The 20,148-nt window shown below is 33.2% G+C and overlaps 4 protein-coding genes and 2 non-coding genes across 6 annotated transcripts; 3 read left to right on the top strand and 3 right to left on the bottom strand.

Annotated features, from left to right (window-relative positions):
- The first annotated feature begins 1,054 nt into the window (after positions 1 to 1,054).
- On the top strand, positions 1,055 to 4,821 carry LOC108196686 (large ribosomal subunit protein uL14). Its single transcript, XM_064089437.1, has 4 exons — positions 1,055 to 1,208; positions 1,285 to 1,569; positions 3,781 to 3,822; positions 4,503 to 4,821. The coding sequence occupies exons 1-4, from the start codon at positions 1,196 to 1,198 to the stop codon at positions 4,583 to 4,585; spliced, it is 423 nt and encodes a 140-aa protein (XP_063945507.1). The 5' UTR covers positions 1,055 to 1,195; the 3' UTR covers positions 4,586 to 4,821.
- On the top strand, positions 1,845 to 1,984 carry LOC135149995 (small nucleolar RNA snoR137). The gene has a single exon (XR_010288350.1). It is a non-coding gene; the product is annotated as a small nucleolar RNA snoR137 (small nucleolar RNA).
- Positions 2,710 to 2,852, top strand: LOC135149994 (small nucleolar RNA snoR137). Its single transcript, XR_010288349.1, has one exon. It is a non-coding gene; the product is annotated as a small nucleolar RNA snoR137 (small nucleolar RNA).
- A 2,638-nt stretch (positions 4,822 to 7,459) lies between the features above and the next one.
- LOC108215901 (probable indole-3-pyruvate monooxygenase YUCCA5) lies at positions 7,460 to 8,862 on the bottom strand. The gene is made up of 3 exons (XM_017388520.2): positions 8,200 to 8,862; positions 7,737 to 8,111; positions 7,460 to 7,654 (listed from the first exon to the last, which is right to left on the bottom strand). The coding sequence occupies exons 1-3, from the start codon at positions 8,860 to 8,862 to the stop codon at positions 7,460 to 7,462; spliced, it is 1,233 nt and encodes a 410-aa protein (XP_017244009.2).
- A 3,474-nt stretch (positions 8,863 to 12,336) lies between these two features.
- On the bottom strand, positions 12,337 to 13,756 carry LOC108215893 (probable indole-3-pyruvate monooxygenase YUCCA5). The gene is made up of 3 exons (XM_017388507.2): positions 13,094 to 13,756; positions 12,626 to 13,000; positions 12,337 to 12,543 (listed from the first exon to the last, which is right to left on the bottom strand). The coding sequence occupies exons 1-3, from the start codon at positions 13,754 to 13,756 to the stop codon at positions 12,337 to 12,339; spliced, it is 1,245 nt and encodes a 414-aa protein (XP_017243996.2).
- Positions 13,757 to 17,209: 3,453 nt separating this feature from the next.
- LOC108215883 (probable indole-3-pyruvate monooxygenase YUCCA5) lies at positions 17,210 to 18,596 on the bottom strand. Its single transcript, XM_017388496.2, has 3 exons — positions 17,961 to 18,596; positions 17,494 to 17,868; positions 17,210 to 17,416 (listed from the first exon to the last, which is right to left on the bottom strand). The coding sequence occupies exons 1-3, from the start codon at positions 18,594 to 18,596 to the stop codon at positions 17,210 to 17,212; spliced, it is 1,218 nt and encodes a 405-aa protein (XP_017243985.2).
- Between the last annotated feature and the right edge of the window lie 1,552 nt (positions 18,597 to 20,148).

The raw sequence follows: 20,148 nt of genomic DNA, 5'->3' as shown, positions 1-20,148 counted from the left end.
AGTTATTTTCTTTGTTTTAATTAAAAATAAATAATAAATAAACTCGATAAAATCTAAATATATTATCATAAATACTAGAAATCATAACCTTTTAGTTGGTTGTGGTAACATTTAAGAATAATGTATAAAACTCTATAAATCATATTTTTAATGCGTGAGGTCATATTTCGAGATACTTGTTTGATATTTATGGTGACTTTAGTGAACATCTTGATATGTTTTCAGTTCAGTGACTAACTTGAAATATTAAGCCCACTTCAGTGACCAACTAGATAATTAACCCGTTTTATATGTTTGGAAAGATTTTAATTGGTGTGGTGATTGCACATGCAGGGGTCCATCATTATTAACACATGATAGCCAATAAAAATGAGTCAAATTTATAAATTTTAGCGCTTAGCATGTGCCCACGGATACACACTAGAAACACCGTAATCATATATTCCACGAACATTATATACGAACTTCAAATGAATTAAATTTATACATAACCCATTGATTTGTTCATGAATCTAACACACATTAAAAATTGAATTCTACAAAACTCAAAATACACTATAATAATGGTAGAATTACGTGAAAGTATTCAATGGAATTGGTTATCTGAACGGCTGAATTGGATGCGTAAGATACTACGTAAAATTTGCTGAATGTATAACATATTATACTTTGACAGTAGTGATTGTATTAATCGACTACATTTCAAATTATTTCATATTGTTATAAATAAAACATGTTATTTTAATACTATAATTGATTATGTAACATATGTTGTAGATTTATAATTGTTTGACAAATATAATTATTCATAATAATTTAACTAAAATTATAAATGCACAAGAGTATGGTTGAAATATGATATTTCATTACATCATTATATTGTTATTTTTTTGACGAAATTATATTGTTATTTTTAATTTACCAAAATTCATTTTTAACTAAGGAATTTTTATGTGAGTTGGTGGAGGCTTAATTCTATTTTATATGACTTTCAGAATTTTAATTTAATCTATTTATTGTATGCAGATAGTGACCAAATTACCCCTCAGGAAAGTGAAACTTACGGTGTCGTTTTGACAACACTTAAACCCTAGACAAGCCCGATCACTCCATATAAACTCCTCCTCGCCTCATCAACAGCGCCTCAGGGAGAGATCCAGAGAGATTCAGAGAGAGAGATAACTGATCAATCAAGATGTCGAAGCGAGGTACAAACATTCAATTAACAATCTCCCCGCCTCTAATTTCATCATTTTTATTAATAATCTCTTTCAATTCCCTCAGGTCGCGGAGGCTCCGCCGGAAACAAGTTCCGGATGTCGCTCGGTCTCCCCGTCGCCGCCACCGTGAATTGCGCCGACAATACCGGAGCCAAGAACCTCTACATCATTTCAGTGAAAGGAATTAAAGGACGCCTCAATCGATTGCCTTCGGCTTGTGTTGGTGATATGGTTATGGCTACTGTCAAGAAAGGGAAGCCTGATTTGAGGAAGAAGGTTATGCCTGCTGTTATCGTCAGGCAACGCAAGCCGTGGCGTCGAAAGGACGGTGTTTTCATGTATTTTGAAGGTATAATGATTTTTTCGAACTTGTCTCGGTCAATTGTGATGGTTAGTGTATTTGACTGTTAGTTATATATGTAAATTGTGCTTGCTATTTTTATTAGAAATGTAAATTGGTTTCTTTAAGATTACAGTCGATGTATAGGATTAGTAAATTGGTTTAGGCTGGTTATATCAGAATTGTGTTCATCTGGCTGTGGCAAATGAATTTTAATTGGGTCGATTTCGCTGTTATGTTGTGTTGTTTGAAATTTTACTTGGGTTGTTTCTGCTGTTATTTGGGTTGCCTCTTAAATAGAAATGACCATCATATATTACGTTATTGGTAGTCTTATATGATAAGAAGCATAAATTAAACAAACCAGTTTATAACAGCATGATGTTCTTTTATGTCATTGTGTTACCTGTCTGCTGGCACATTTACCCCTTGGTTTTGTATATGCCTTTCTATTCTCATAGGTTTATAAAACCAGAAAAGGACCATTACTATATTGTATCCTAGTTATTGGAGATTTGAAGCATATTTAAAGACAAATAAGTTTATAACAGATTGCTGATCTGGTAATGTTATAATTTTTACTCCCTCCTTCCCGTTTTAGTTGTCACCTTTGGTTTTGTGCCGGTCAAATTGACCAAAAATTGACCGAGATTTATTAATATTTTATCAATTTAAAAAATAAAAAAATATGTCACTGAAATAACTTTTAATCTACTTTAAGATGTAATTTTCAATTTTTTAAAATAATGAAAGAATGATTTATAATCTCTAGTCAAAGATTAGTCAATTTGACCCACAAAAATAGAAATGTGACAACTAAAATGGGACGGAGGGAGTAATGTGTATGCTATCGTGTTTTATGCTTTGATACGTAGTTAAATATAATTAGAATTTGTTTCACTGGGAATGTAATATTCATTTTATTGGGTGGTGCCTGATGCCTTGTACAGGCTTCAGCAAACTAGTTTTAACAGTAAAATTTTGTTTCCTTAAACTTGACTACCTAATTTAATTTAATTTATAAAGTACTATTTTTATTTTCATCTTGTTGCAATGCAAACTAATTTAATTTGGATGTCACTTTTCTGTGCAATAAAACTGCAATTTCCTTTTCTAAAATGTGAAGTTCTTTCTACTTGCTCTTTTTTTGTTGCTTCTTAATATTGAAAGTGACCATGATATGATCTGTTATTCTTGGTCTTATACAATTAGAAGCATAAATCAAGCAAAACCAGTTTATAACAGCATAATGTTCCCTTATGTCATTGTGTTACCTGTCTGCTGGTACATTCACCATTTTTGTAATCCGAGATTCTGAGGTCTGTTTACACCTTACAGTTTTCTACAGTGTTTATTTATAAATTTTAAAAAACATCTATCAGCTCATATCATACTTTGTCATGGGTCGTCTTTTATGAAGATGCATAAGATAAGATGAGTGAGTTTATAACATCATGCTGTTCTTTTATGATACCGTATTACTATTACCTATGTGCTGATACATATACCCCTTATAACGACTGAAGTGGCTTGGTGTTGTGTAATCAACTTTCCTGTGAGGAATTTTTTGTCTTGGAAAATAAACATTACAGTTACACTTTGATCTATGGCTTTTAGTCCAGAGAAGCAGGATTCTTTTTAAATCATATATTTATATGATTGGTTCTTGTAATATTTTACTGGTTTGAGTTTATTCATTTGCAATGCATCAGTTTTTAGTAGAACTATGTTCTTTTGTTATTTTGGGCAGTTTGATTGCACCTTACTATACTCTGTGTTGCTTTTCAAATATAAAAATGACCATTGTAATGTTCTTTCATGTCAATGTTTTACTTATCTGCTGTACACTTTTCCTTTTTTACAGCGAAAATTTGCTCATTATTTTGTTTAGTACTTGGTTTATATGTTTATTGGAGTACCTTTATCTTCTCCTATGTTTTGATGGCGTCCTTTTCTTTTTCCTGTTTGCACAAATATAGTTAATGCAAACCTGCTGTGCTTTCTTTTTTTGTTTGAAAATTTATCGAATTTGATGGTGCTACATTTGCTATTAATATATTTTTTCAGTGATCCTACTGAACTACAGAAACTCCATTTTTGTTACACTACAAAAACTCTTTTTCAGTGCTTAAGGTGTATAATTTCTTTTTGTTTTTCTTTTTTCATCATTCATGCTGGTTAGCTTATTTTAGTGGTTAATCTCTTTCTGTGTGTATGCAGACAATGCCGGCGTCATTGTGAATCCGAAGGGGGAAATGAAAGGTATACTTTAATCATTCTCTAGCAGTCTCATTTAAATTAATCAAATGATCAGCCACCCATTTTGTCATGAAGCTGTTTATATGATTTATTTTTTTACATTAATTTGGATTGCTGCAATGCTTGTGGCTCCATGTAATTTTCTAGATGACATAGTTATTAATGCCCCTCATAAATTGCAACCCTATATATCAGATAACCAACGTCCAACGGCTTGAATAAGTGCCTCCAAGTGGCCACTAGAGTTATTAAAAGGTGGACATTGTTGAAAGTAAATAAAATGGTTAATTAAACAAAAAACGTTTACATGTGCCTACAGCAGTGGTGTAGCAGTAAAGCCAAGTATTGAAAGGAATATTATCTCTCATCCACACTGTTTAGTTTAATATAATATATTGATTGATCCGACTAGTATGAAAATTTTGTCCATTTGGTGTTTATTCTCTGTTTATATTTCCAAACCACGCAAGTTTGAGATAAAATTGACAGATTAGTTTTTTATTGCTTCATTTAAAAGTTCCATGTCTAATTTAGAGTGATTAGGACTGTACATGCAGACATGCTTGTGTTCTCAACTGATCCTTATAAAAACAGGGATATTTTAGTATTAAATTGTTTGTGCCCCTTTACTAGACAAAGATATTGTTTATAATATTATTAATGGTTTTGTTCTATGCTTGTAGGATCTGCTATTACGGGTCCAATTGGGAAAGAGTGTGCTGATCTTTGGCCAAGAATTGCAAGTGCAGCAAATGCTATCGTGTAGGTGCACTTTGAAGTTCCGGATTAGTTGCCTTTATTAGTCTGGAGATTTCTTTCTTTAACTAGTTTTGTAAGAATTGGCACTTCCTGGTTATTTCTTATGGATTGATGTCCAAACTTTATCTTAAAAGCAAATTAACCAAGTGTTGGAGAGACACAGTTGAATGATTCCAAAAACCTGTATTATTTGTATTTTTTTTATTATTCAAAAGAAATGGAAATAAACCTTGAACTTTTAAATTGCATTCGTTAAAAATCAAATCCAGCTCTAACCCCACCGAATGAGAATATGTCTGGTCTGTGATGAAACTAAGACTGGAACGTTTTGATCGTTGAATGTGAGCCATATCTGCCGGGTTTTTTAGGTTACTTTTTAACACAGTTTTTGGCTTTCATAAAGTATAGTTTCATAATGGTTTTCTTTCAAAAACTTTTTCATCTAAATAAAAGTTTGACGTTTAAATTTTATGGTAATTTGTATTTCCAAGCTTAGTGTTTATATTACTGTTATAATCTATTTTGGTCAGGCCTCAATATCTATTTTTTTGTCTTATAAAAAAATTTAAAATTGTCCAATCAAAATATTTTTTATCCAGATTTTTTCAAAAAATAAATAAATTAAAAAAATAATATTGAACCATACTTTATAAGAGCAACTCCAATAACTTAGTTATTTGGAGTCTTAAACCAAAATATGAAAGAATATGGGAAAATAATCCACTCCAAGAGTATCCTAGTCATTCTCTAAATCACTAACAGTATCCTAGTCATTCTCTAAATCACTAAGAGCATTCACAATGGGTTCCCCTTCCTCATCCCCAAAATCATACTAAAAATAGTAAATCCCTAAAATTATCTTCAAATTTTATTTATCTTCTAAAAATTTTCTACATCCCAATCCCCATCCTCATCTCTATATTCTTTTTAATTAATTCTTTCTCTCTCTTCTCTTTACAACATTATTTACAAACTATTATTTTTTAGTTTCTCACTCCTCTATCACATATTAAATTTATATAAAATATGAAATGGGGGATGAATAGTAAGTCCCCAAATTTGGGGACTCATTTTGTTGCCCCTAAACTTTCCCCTATTATGGGGAACCGGATGGAGATGAAATTTTAACTAAAATTCATTATTTTCCTTAAAATATGGGGATAGAGGATATATGGGGAATGGGATGGGAATGCTCTAAGATACATTAGCCATGACTTATCTTTTAGCTAACCTCTCTCCTCTTCTAAATCTTATTGTATTTTATAATAAAATTTGAAAACAAACATGTTCTCACTCTTCACCTATTGTAATAATGGTAACTTTTAATAATAAAATAGTATATAAGGAATGAATATAAGGAATATTGTTGGAGGTGAGAATAGCTATTATCATCCCGGCAAACAATTCGTGTTGTGTACTTTTGTATTTTCGTGTACACCACCCTAAATCTGAACCCGAACTGTTTTGGTTTCGTGTACCAGTCTTAGAACACGTACATGAACCAAATTATTTCGTGTCAACACGAACTGTACACGTTAAGTACACGAAAAAATTCGTGTACCTTCCGTGTACAACGAACAGTCCGGATGAAATATACACGAAATACATATTTGTACACGAAAGTACATGGATTAGACATATAATAAATTCATAGGATAACAAAAATAAAATAATAGAACTGAAATTGAATTAAAGAATATATAAAAATAAGTATAATATATATTTTAATTTATATTTATTTGTTTAGTTCGTGTACTTTCGTGTCGTTCGTGTACTTATATTAAAAACCGAACCCGACACTAATAGTAATGTGTATTTTTTGTGTTCGTGTACCGAATATTGAAAACCAAACCCAAATTTTTCGTGTCGTGTTTTTGTGTCATGTACCGAATTGCCAGGTCTAATCTTAAGTCACTAGGATCCAATATTTTATATTATATTTAAGGAATGTGCTAAGATGCTCTGAGAGCCTCAAATGCGTGCAAACAGTAAAGTAAACGTAAACAATCAGCTAGGATGGAGGGAGTAATAAATAAAAATAAGTAGTATACTGATTATTCAAGATTAATACAGTATTGATTATAAGAACAAAACATGACTAACAAAAATCATTGATTCATATTCAAGGGGTTTGGTCTGGGTTAGCCTCGTAACTACTTCCATCCTGGAGACAAGGATATGTAGCGAGATGATAGTGCATTAGACGGAGATGTATTGCACTTTCTTTTAACTGTGAAATGAGCTTAAGAATATACTTGTGCTGTCAGCATATTTATATTTATCTGTTTTTCAGAGAGAAAATGGAACTTCTATGAATTCATTTACAGTATTTCATTATATGCAAAAAATTTCCTTGTATAACCATATTTTATCTTTCAAGTTTAGATGAGATTTTCTTAAATTTTAGTTTTGTCAGACAAATTTTCGGTTTCACATATTAGTCAATGTCATACTAACTTGAGAAAATTCGTAAAAATTATTTATGACTTTTATGTGATTCAAATTTTCTCTGAAATTAATATCATAAAATAGAACTTATGTAATAACATATGAAGAGATACATATCTCTTTTCATATTAAGCCCTCCTTCGATTATAACTCATTTCGAAATTGATGTAAACAAATATTCATTTATAAGACATATAAGTCTAATAATTGAAAAAGAACACAGTTCCAATATCTAATACATGCCCATGTTAGTATCTAATACATGCCAATATCAGTACCAGCATGGCATATGAGAATCCATTTGTTATTACAAAATACAAAATAAAATGACAATGGAAGACATAGAAGACTGAAATGCAGACTAAAAATGTTAATCTCCTAATGAGAGAGATTAATGCAGACTGAAGTTGTTCTGATATGTCAAAATGTGGTCTCAGACATTTGGTTTCTTCTGCTTCAACTCCTTCTTCCAGAGCTCAGCAATATCTTGTGCAACTTTCATGGCATCTGCAGAAGCACCAAGTAGTCCTCTCTGTGTGAATCCAACAGTATAAAGTCCATTCTTTCCCTTCCAGCCATTCGGGAAAGGTGTCTTGGGATACCCCGATTTAGAGAAGAACTCAGTTTCCTGTCAGAAAATATGTTCTAAATCAATTCTTCAAAAATATGAAATAGGAAAATAAAGTAAAATAAAAGCACCATTTTCTCACCTGTAGCCAAGAGAGAACATTACTGCGGTATCCAGTGGCCAAAATAACTGAATCAATCTCTAGTTCTTGACCATTGACAAGCTCCACCATGGTTTTAGAGAACTTCTTGATTCCAGGAACCACTTTGATACCGCCAGATCGGATTTTCTCCAGTGCTCCAATATCAAGAACAGGTGTTTTTCCATCATCCTTGATCTTTAACTCCATGGGACCAATTGATGGCTTTTTTATACCATACTTCTCAAGGTCACCAAGTATAAACCATGTCAGTGCCAGTAAAATCTTGTCGACTAGCCAGATAGGAAGCCATTTCATCATCATCATTGCCCAATCAAATGTTGATCTTCCAAATATTTCTCTTGGCAATACATGAACCTGTGGAAATGTTTAGAACAAATTAGTACTTGATATCAACCTAAATATGATTTGCATAATCAAATTAAAACTTCTAGTGAAGACTTACCGGGCTTCTTGACACCATTGATGGCTTAGCATTATGATTACAAAGATCAAGTGAAACTTCCATGCCAGTATTTCCACACCCCACAACAAGAACCTTTTTCCCGCTATAATCTTTACCAGACTTGTACTCGCGACCATGTATGACATCACCGCCAAAATCTCCTAGTCCTGCAAACTCCGGGATGACAGGCTCTGCATTTTCTCCTGTGGCCACCACAATCCACTGACAAATGTAGTCAACCTCAGACCTGACAGACCCCTTTGTTGAAACAGTTGTAACTCGCCATGCACGAGCAGCCTCATCGTACTTAGCAGACTCCACAGACTCATTGAACTGTGGTTTGATGCCAAAATGATCCGCATATGATTCAATATACTGAATGAACTGTTTTCTAGTAGGGTACTCTGGATAATCCTCTGGGAATGGCAGTTTTGGAAGCTGACAAAACTGTTTGGGAAGGTGAAGCTTAAGGCGATCATAAGTCCTGTTCTGCCACAAAGAAGCTAAACAATCCGCTCTGTCCACAACCACAAAAGGGACACATTGTTCTTTAAGGCATGCTCCCACAGCGAGTCCAGATGGTCCAGCTCCGATGATCAGAGGACCGTTCACCCAGACACACCTGCGCGAAAACATGCCATTTTGCTCAGTACCACCAGCCATTTTCCGCAAGCAGATTGTTGAGAATTTTTTTGTGTTTGCAAGACAAGAAGGCTACTGTTTGTGTTGAAGATTTGCTTTGTGTTTGCAACAGAAGAAGCTGTTTATATAGCTGGAGAATCGGTTCAGGTTCTGACCAAAAACGTCAATCTGGATTCCATTGAATACTAAAAATCACTCGGATTTCCTAAAAAAAATTTCTTTTTCAGTTTTACATTCAGAATCATCCGACTTCCATTATCTCTTTCCGTTTTGGACATTATTTTTTTCTGTTTTCAGTTTCAATTCTGACCTCCAAATAGATTTGTGAATATGACCAGTATCCCGCGTAATATGCACAGATTCATCCGGATTTCCTTTTTCATTGTAATTCAAATTTCAACTAGATAGATTTAGAAATTTATTTTGAATTAAGTATAATCTACATATAAGTTTTCCTATTGAGCGTTTCCTTCTTATCTCTTTTTTTTCTATATCCTTTTCTATGCAGTATTTGAATGTTATTGTTTATTTTTATTTTAGAATTAAGTTAAAGTTTTAAAATTATAGCATAAAAACTAATGTTGTGATGTCAGAACTTGCGCCTGTTTGCATCAGCTCTGGCCTCTAGATTGCTTTTTCATTTGCTTCCAATAGATCATTATGAAATAAATACCGCGAAATAAATCTTTAATTTGAATTTAATTTAATTACGGCCTTTTACGATCTGATTCAGCACTAGCCATCGTGGACTATATACAGATACTCATGATCCGCACACAAAAGACATTGAGTGATAATAACTTGTAGCCTCGATAAAAGTGGAACTTGATCAACTTATGAATGTTGTTTACTGCTGTCACTGTGCAATGTAGTTTATGGTTTTGAATGAGTCCTTTCTGCTAGGCATAGTTTAATTAATTATCCATGCATGTCTGCAAAGTTCAGTTTTGTTGTAGTCTTTGCTACTTTCTGAATCCTTTCTGCTTGTCAGAATCTCGACAGCTTAGTAGTTTGCTCTCCTTGCATATCTGTTATTCTGTACAGTTCTTGGTTTGCCTTGGATTGGGAAAACTGCAGGTACGGCGAGGTTTGTATGAATGCATGTTGTTGTAATTTTAAGTTGGTGATAGAAAATAATCTCAAGTAGCAGTCTTTTTAGTTCAAGTGAGTCTAAACAGGGCTAGGCTTGTTTCAGTGCAAGTCTATCTGTTAGTCCTTGAAAGATTTCACTACTTAACAATGTCACTCTGATCTGTGTTGCCTATGAAGGTTCTATCCCTGCTGTAAATACGCAAATTGACTTTATCTTTATGTTGATGTTGCAAGAAATATAAATTAAAAGAAAAACATGTTAACTAATGCATAATATTAGTTTCAAAAAAAAAAAACTAATGCATAATATTAACTACTCATGTCAAATTGTGGTTCCAATTTTTTCCCAAATGACATCATTAATTAATCAGATTATTTTGTATATATACAAGGTATCTTATTATTATTAATATACGTGAAACCAATTGCCAACTAAATTTGGAAAAAAATATTAAGAAATAATTTTTGAAATATACTAAGTATTTTTCCAATCTTAAAAAACTATATTAAAAGAAAAAACCTACAATAAAATATAGAGAAACATAACCTAAACCAAATACAAAGTAAAAAATAGTTGAAATCATGGTGACGTCAGGCTTATCCATAGCTGAAATCATGCTTACATGTAGACAACCTACATCTCAACATAATAGTCTTGTTTTGATTTCATTTAGTGTCCAAATTTTGACAAACCATTACACATATTTTGTATTTTTATAAGTCGTTCGACTCTTAACACATTTTTTAAACTTTTGGCTATAAAATAATAAAAATATTATTATTAATTTTTTTATGAATTATTATACTTATTGTATAATTTTATTCACAAAAACAAAATTTTAAAAGTAATATTTTTTGCTATCTAATCAAAATTCTTAAATTGTATGTTAAAAAATCAAACGTTCTATAAAACAAAAATAGCCGAACCTCTCTTTTTATTGCATACATTTTTCAACAATCTTTCAAAATTACCCTCTTTTGCATTTTCAATATACCATATATCTCATACTCCCTCCGTCTTATAATATATGTCATTTTTGACTTTTGACTATATTTTTTCTAATTAACTGACTATACTTTCTGAAATTTATATATATCATATAATTTGGAAAATATATATACCAACGTATATGTAGTTAGTTTTAACATGTAACTTTCTATTTTTTAAAATTATAAATAAATTTTTTAAATATTTTATTAAAAATTGATCGATTTAACTTTTAAATAATTAAAAAATAATGAAATTTAGGACGGAGAGAATACTATTGGAAGTCTTTATGGGTAGTGATAGAGAAAAACCAAATCATTTAACAAAAGGGTCAAATCTTGGGATGGAAATGGAAATGAGTATATGGTTTGTCTTAGTTATGCATGTCTTGCACTTGAACATGTTTATGATCGAAGTTTTTCTGTGTTTGATGTTGTTCGACTCTGTCCTTGTTTTATTTCTTGAATTTACTATTTCAAATAAATTCTTTATTTGAAGTTTTCATTCTCTGATTTCATTCTCTGCATTCTATTTCTGATTTTCTTCAAGATGACAGGCATTCAACAACTACCCCAGTGCATTTGTTCTGTGAACATGTCAAAAAACTTATTCAGAGTAAATGTTGCCTTTAAGTATTCCTTTTAATTAAATTAATTTATACATTTTGACATTTTGTAGTAGATCTTACTCAAATTCTGGAAGTTTGTGACACTATATTACAAACTTACATCAACCAGAATAATAGTGAACAAACTTCTGATGGGATTTCACCTCAAATATTGCATATGAGTTCCTTCAAATTTTAAGTAGGCAGGGGGAGAATTTTAGCACTAATGAACATTCGCAGAGAAGAGCCCGTCAATTATGAAGAAGCAGAGAGACCGAGACTTGAAAAAACTGAACCTGCAACTTTATGCATTAGGAGTAGTCGTGCCTAATAGCTCGATCTAAGACGAACAAAGACTCTTTATTGAGTGATGCCGTTGCTTGTATAATTAAGCTTCAAAAGGAAGTCGAGGCCTTGGAATATATTGTAGCCGCATCTTTAAACACAAACCTAAACTCCTGCGAATATCACAACCAAGTGTCTAATATTTAAATAGATCCTTCGATCATTTAGGCTGACGTGAACTTCTGAGACGTGCACTCTTTTTTCTGAGAATTTTTTTTTGTAGAAAGCATTCCTTATAGCTTAAATGAAGCATCCCAACCCTCTAAAATCGATAGTTAAAATGAGTAAAAAATATCATAAAAAAAAAATAATAGAGAGTGTGTGAAAATTCATGCATTCCAATCACACATTCTTCTTATCCACAAATTTAGTAGCCCCTAATGTTGGTTATATTTGTCCTAACGAGAGAGAATACATGACTGAAGTTGGTCTGACATGTCAATAGAAATTTCAATATATATGGTCAGACATTTGGTTTCTTCTGCTTCAACTCCTTGTTCCAGTCCTCCTTCCATAGCTCAGCAATATCTTGTGCAACTTTCATGGCATCTGCAGAAGCACCAAGTAGTCCTCTCTGTGTGAATCCAACAGTATAAAGTCCATTCTTTCCCTTCCAGCCATTCGGGAAAGGTGTCTTGGGATACCCCGATTTAGAGAAGAACTCAGTTTCCTGTCAGAAAATATGTTCTAAATCAATTCTTCAAAAATATGAAATAGGAAAATAAAGTAAAATAAAAGCACCATTTTCTCACCTGTAGCCAAGAGAGAACATTACTGCGATATCCAGTGGCCAAAATAACTGAATCAATCTCTAGTTCTTGACCATTTACAAGCTCCACCATGGTTTTAGAGAACTTCTTGATTCCAGGAACCACTTTGATACCGCCAGATCGGATTTTCTCCAGTGCTCCAATATCAAGAACAGGTGTTTTTCCATCATCCTTGATCTTTAACTCCATGGGACCAATTGATGGCTTTTTTATACCATACTTCTCAAGGTCACCAAGTATAAACGATGTCAGTGTCAGTAAAATCTTGTCGACTAGCCAGATAGGAAGCCATTTCATCATCATCATTGCCCAATCAAATGTTGATTTTCCAAATATTTCTCTTGGCAATACATGAACCTTTAGAAATGTTTAGAACAAATTAGTACTTGATATCAACCTAAATATGATTTGCATAATTAAATTATATCAAAACTTTAAGTGAAGACTTACCGGGCTTCTAGACACCATTGATGGCTTAGCATTATGATTACAAAGATCAAGTGAAACTTCCATGCCAGTATTTCCACACCCCACAACAAGAACCTTTTTCCCGCTATAATCTTTACCTGACTTGTACTCGCGACCATGTATGACTTCACCGCCAAAATCTCCTAGTCCTGCAATCTCCGGGATGACAGGCTCTGCATTTTCTCCTGTGGCCACCACAATCCACTGACAAATGTAATCAACCTCAGACCTGACAGACCCTCGTGTTGAAACAGTCGTAACTCTCCATGCACGAGCAGCCTCATCGTACTTAGCAGACTCCACAGACTCATTGAATTGTGGTTTGATGCCAAAATGATCCGCATATGATTCAATATACTGAATGAACTGTTTTCTAGTAGGGTACTCTGGATAATCCTCTGGGAATGGCAGTTTTGGAAGCTGACAAAACTGTTTGGGAAGGTGAAGCTTAAGGCGATCATAAGTCCTGTTCTGCCACAAAGAAGCTAAACAATCCGCTCTGTCCACAACCACAAAAGGGACACATTGTTCTTTAAGGCATGCTCCCACAGCGAGTCCAGATGGTCCAGCTCCGATGATCAGAGGACCGTTCACCCAGACACACCTGCGCGAAAACATGCCATTTTGCTCAGTACCACCAGCCATTTTCCGCAAGCAGATTGTTGAGAATTTTTTTGTGTTTGCAAGACAAGAAGGCTACTGTTTGTGTTGAAGATTTGCTTTGTGTTTGCAACAGAAGAAGCTGTTTATATAGCTGGAGAATCGGTTCAGGTTCTGACCAAAAACGTCAATCTGGATTCCATTGAATACTAAAAATCACTCGGATTTCCTAAAAAAAATTTCTTTTTCAGTTTTACATTCAGAATCATCCGACTTCCATTATCTCTTTCCGTTTTGGACATTATTTTTTCCCGTTTTCAGTTTCAATTCTGACCTCCAAATAGATTTGTGAATATGACCAGTATCCCGCGTAATATGCACAGATTCATCCGGATTTCCTTTTTCATTGTGATTCAAATTTCGACTAGATAGATTTAGAAATTTATTTTGATAGTATTAAGTAATCTACATATAAGTTTTCCTATTGAGCGTTTCCTTCTTATCCATTTTTTTCTATATCCTTTTCTATGCAGTATTTGAATGTTATTGTTTATTTTTAATTTAAAATTAAGTTGAAGTTTTAAATTTATAACATAAAAACTAATGCTGTGATGTCAGAATTTGCGCCTGTTTGCATCAGCTCTGCCCTCTGGATTGCTTTTTCATTTGCTTCCAATAGATCATTATGAAATAAATACCGCGAAATAAATCTTTAATTTTAATTTAATTTAATTGCGGCCTTTTACCATCTGATTCAGCACTAGCCATAGCGGACTATATACAGATACTCGTGATCCGCTCACAGAAGACATTGAGTGATAATAACTTGTAGCCTCGATAAAAGTGGAACTTGATCAACTTATGAATGTTGTTTACTGCTGTCACTGTGCAATGTAGTTTATGGTTTTGAATGAGTCCTTTCTGCTAGGCATAGTTTAATTAATTATCCATGCATGTCTGCAAAGTTCAATGTTGTTGTAGTCTTTGCTACTTTCTGAGTCCTTTCTGCTTGTCAGAATCTCGACAGCTTAGTAGTTTGCTCTGTATATCCTGTAATTCTATGCAGTTCTTGTTTTGCCCTGGATTCGGAAAAATGCAGGTATGACGAGGTTTGTATGAATGCATGTTGTTGTAATTTTAAGTTGGTGATAAAAAATAATCTCAAGTAGCAGTCTTTTTAGTTCAAGCGAGTCTAAACAGGGCTAGGCTTGTTTCAGTGCAAGTCTATCTGTTAGTCCTTCAAAGATAAGTCACTACTTAACAGTGTCACCCTGATCTGTGTTGCCAATGAAGGTTCGTTCCCTGTAAATACGCGAATTGACTTTATCTTTACGTTAATGTTGCAAGAAATATAAATTAAAAGAAAAACATAAATGCATAATATTTACTCCTGTCAAATTATGGTTCCAATTTTTTCCCAAATGACATCACTAATTAATTAGATGATTTATATATATACATGATATCTTATTATTATTAATATACGTGAAACCAATCGCCAATTAGATTTGAAAAAAAATATTAGAAAATAATTTTTGAAATATACCAAGTATTTTTCCAATCTTAAAAAACTATATTAAAAGAAAAAACCTACAATAAAATATAAGGAAACATAACTTAAACGAAATGCAAAGTAAAAATAGTTGATATCGTGGTGACGTCAGGATTATACATAGCTAAAATCATGCTTACATGTATACAACCTACATCTAATGTTTTTTTTTTTGAACTTTACCTCTAATGTTATAGTCTTGTTTTAATTTTGATGTAATTTGATTTAGTACCCAAATTTTGACCAACCATTACACATATTTTATATTTATATTTTATATTTTTAGAGGTCGTTTGACTTTTGACACGTTTTTGTCAACTTTTGGCTATATAAAAAAATATTATTATTAAACTTTTTATGAATTATTATTCTTATTGTATAATTTTATTCACAAAAATAAAATTTTAAAAGTAATATTTTTTTGCTATCTAGTCAAAACTCTTGAATTGTATGTCAAAAAATCAAACGGCCTATAAAACAAATTAGCCGAACCTCTCCTTTTACGGCGCACATTTTTCAACAATCTTTCAAAATTACCCTCCTTATTTGCATTTTCAACATACCAAATATCTAATACTACCTCCGGCTTATAATATATGTCCTTTTTGACTTTTGACTAATTTTTTTTTCTAGTTAATTGACTATACTTTCTGAAATTTATATATATCATATAATTAGGAAAATATATATACCAACGTATATCTAATCAGTTTTAACATGCAACTTTCTATTTTCTAAAATTAAAAATAATTTTTTTTTAATTATTTTGTCAAAAATTGGTCGATTTAACTTCTAAATAATTAAAAAATTATGAAATTTAGGACCGAGAGAGCACTATTGAAGTCTTTATGGGTAGTGATGGAGAAAAACCAAATCATTTGAAAAAAGGGTCAAATCTTGGGATGGAAATGGAAATGAGTATATGGTTTATCTTAGTTATGCATGTCTTGCACTTGAACATGTTTATGATCGAAGTTTTTCTGTGTTTGATGTTGTTTGACTCTGTCCTTGTTTTATTTCTTGGATTTACTATTTCAAATAAATTCTTTAGTTGAAGTTTTCATTCTCTGCATTCTATTTCTTCAAGATGACAGGCATTCAACAACTACCCCAGCGCATTTGTTATGTGAACATGTCAAAAAACTTATTCAGAGTAAATGTTGCCTTTAAGTATTCATTTTAATTAAATTAATTCATACATTATGTAGTAGATCTTATTCAAATTCTGGAAGTTTGTGACACTATATTACAAACTTACATCAACCAGAATAATAGTGAACAAACTTCTGATGGGATTTCACCTCACATATTGTATACGAGTTCCTTAAAATTTTAAGTAGGCAGGGGGAGATTTTTAGCACTAATGAACATTCGCAGAGAAGAGCTCCTCAATTATGCAGAAGCAGAGAGACAGAGACTCGAAAAAACTGAACCTGCAACTTTATGCATTAGGAGTAGTCGTGCCAAATAGCTCGATCTAAGACGAACAAAGAGTCTTTATTGAGTGATGCCGTTGCTTGTATAACCAATCTTCAAAGGGAAGTCGAGGCCTTGGAAAATATTGTAGCCGCATCTTTAAACACAAACCTAAACTCCTGCGAATATTACAACCAAGTGTCTAATATATAAATAGATCCTTCGATCATTTAGGCTGACGTGAACTTCTGAGACATGCACTCTTTTTTTTGAGAATTTTTCATATTTTAGAAAGCATTCCTTATAGCTTAAATGGAGCATCCCAACCCTCTAAAATCGTTAGTTAAAATGAGAAAAAAATATCATAGATACAAAAAATAGAGAATGTGTGAAAATTCATGCATTCCAATCACACACACTTCTTATCCACAAATATAGTAGCCCCTAATGTTGGTTATATTTGTCCTAATGAGAGATATTACATGACTGAAGTTGGTCTGATATGTCAATAAAATTGTCAATATATGTGGTCAGACATTTGGTTTCTTCTGCTTCAACTCCTTGTTCCAGTCCTCCTTCCAGAGCTCAGCAATATCTTGTGCAACTTTCATGGCATCGGCAGAAGCACCAAGTAGTCCTCTCTGTGTGAATCCAACAGCATAAAGTCCTTTCTTTCCCTTCCAACCATTCGGGAAAGGTGTCTTGGGATACCCGGATTTAGAGAAAAACTCAGTTTCCTGTCAGAAAATATGTTCTAAATCAATTCTTTAAAAATATGAAATAGGAAAATAAAATATAAGCACCATTTTCTCACCTGTAGCCAAGAGAGAACATTACTGCGGTATCCAGTGGCCAAAATAACAGAATCAATCTCTAGTTCTTGACCATTTACAAGCTCCACCATGGTTTTAGAGAACTTCTTGATTCCAGGAACCACTTTGATACCGCCAGATCGGATTTTCTCCAGTGCTCCAATATCAAGAACAGGTGTTTTTCCATCATCCTTGATCTTTAACTCCATGGGACCAATTGATGGCTTTTTTATACCATACTTCTCAAGGTCACCAAGTATAAACCATGTCAGTGTCAGTAAAATCTTGTCGACTAGCCAGATAGGAAGCCATTTCATCATCATCATTGCCCAATCAAATGTTGATTTTCCGAATATTTCTCTTGGCAATACATGAACCTGTGAAAATGTTTAGAACAAATTAGTACTTGATATCAACCTAATTTAATATGATTTGCACAATCAAATTAAAACTTCTAGTGAAGACTTACCGGGCTTCTAGACACCATTGATGGCTTAGCATTATGATTACAAAGATCAAGTGAAACTTCCATGCCAGTATTTCCACACCCCACAACAAGAACCTTTTTCCCGCTATAATCTTTACCTGACTTGTACTCGCGACCATGTATGACTTCACCGCCAAAATCTCCTAGTCCTGCAATCTCCGGGATGACAGGCTCTGCATTTTCTCCTGTGGCCACCACAATCCACTGACAAATGTAGTCAACCTCAGACCTGACAGACCCCTTTGTTGAAACAGTTGTAACTCTCCATGCACGAGCAGCCTCATCGTACTTAGCAGACTCCACAGACTCATTGAACTGTGGTTTGATGCCAAAATGATCCGCATATGATTCAATATACTGAATGAACTGTTTTCTGGTAGGGTACTCTGGATAATCTTGAGGGAATGGTAATTTTGGAAGCTGACAAAACTGTTTGGGAAGGTGAAGCTTAAGGCGATCATAAGTCCTGTTCTGCCACAAAGAAGCTAAACAATCAGCTCTTTCGACAACCACAAAAGGGACACATTGTTCTTTAAGGCATGCTCCCACAGCTAGTCCAGATGGTCCTGCTCCGATGATCAGAGGACCATTCACCCAGACACACCTGCGCGAGAACATGCCTTTTTGCTCAGGACCGCCAGCCATTTTCCACAAGCAGATTGTTGAAACTTTTGTTGTGTTTGGAAGACAAGAAGCTACTGTTTGTGTTAAAGATTTGCTTTGTGTTTGCAACAGAAGAAGCTGTTTATATAGCTGGAGAATCAGTTCAGGTTCTGACCAAAAACGTTAATCTGGATCCCATTGAATACTAAAAATCACTCGGATTTCCTAAAAAAAATTTCTTTTTCAGTTTTACATTCAGAATCATCCGAATTTCAATATCTCTTTCCGTTTTGAACAGTATTTTTTTCTATTTTCAGTTTCAATTCTGACCTCCAAATAGATAGATTTATGAATATGACGAGTATCCCGCGTAATATGCACAGATTCATCCGGATTTCCTTTTTTGTTTTTCCTTTTTCAGTGCAGTTCAAATTTCAACTAGATAGATTTAGAAATTTATTTTGATTTCAGTAATCTACATATAAGTTTTCCTATTGAGCGTTTTCATTTTATTTCTTTTTTTTCTATATCCTTTTCTATGCAGTATTTGAAAATTATTATTTATTTTTATCTTAGAATTAAGTTAATGATTTTAAATTTATAGCATAAAAACTAATGTGGTGATGTCAGAATTTGCGCCTGTTTGCATCAGCTCTGGATTGCTTTTTTATTCGCTTCCAATATATCATTATAAAATTAAATACCGCGAAATAAATTTTTAATTTTAATTTAATTTAATTACGGCCTTTTACGATCTGATTCAGCACTAGCCATTGCGGACTATCAGACACTCGTGATCCCCAGACAGCGAAGACATTGAGTGATAAGAACTTGTAGCTAGCCTCGATAAAAGTGGAACTTGATCAACTTATGAATTTTGTTTACTGCTGTCACTGTTCAATGTAGTTTATGGTTTTGATTGAGTCCTTTCTGCTAGGCGTAGTTTAATTATCCATGCATATCTGCAAAGTTCAATGTTGTAGTCTTTGCTACTTTCTGAATCCTTTCTGCTTGTCAGAATCTCGACAGCTTAGTAGTTTGCTCTCCTTGTATATCCTCTTATTCTGTGCAGTTATTGTTTGCCTTGGATTCGGAAAAATGCAGGTATGGCCAGGTTTTGTATGAATGCAGCTTAGTAGAAGTCTTTTTAGTCCAAGTGAGTCTAAACAGGGCTAGGCTTGTTTTAGTGCAAGTCTATCTGTTAGTCCTCAAAAGATTAGTCACTACTTAACAATGTCACTCAGATCTGTGTTGCCAATGAAGGTTCGTTCCCTGTAAATACGCGAATCGACTTTAAGACCGTTTGGAAACATGCATTTCATTTCAAATGATGGATTTCAAATGACAGGGTTTGAGTTGTCATTTCAAATTTTCAGATTTCTACTAACATTTTAATGTCTGGATTTCAAATGAAATCCAAATCCAAATTCTCAAACAAGTTATTTGATCAAATCCAGAATTTCAAATGAAATCATGATTCCCAAACAGGCCATTATGTTAATGTTGCAAAAAATTTATACCCTCCATCCTAATTTAGATTAGGCTTTTGCTCATTTCACGTATATTA

The sequence above is a fragment of the Daucus carota genome, chromosome 1 (genome assembly GCF_001625215.2).
Source record: "Daucus carota subsp. sativus chromosome 1, DH1 v3.0, whole genome shotgun sequence".
NCBI lineage: Eukaryota > Viridiplantae > Streptophyta > Magnoliopsida > Apiales > Apiaceae > Daucus > Daucus carota.
This window is presented reverse-complemented; position numbering and strand designations above follow the sequence as displayed.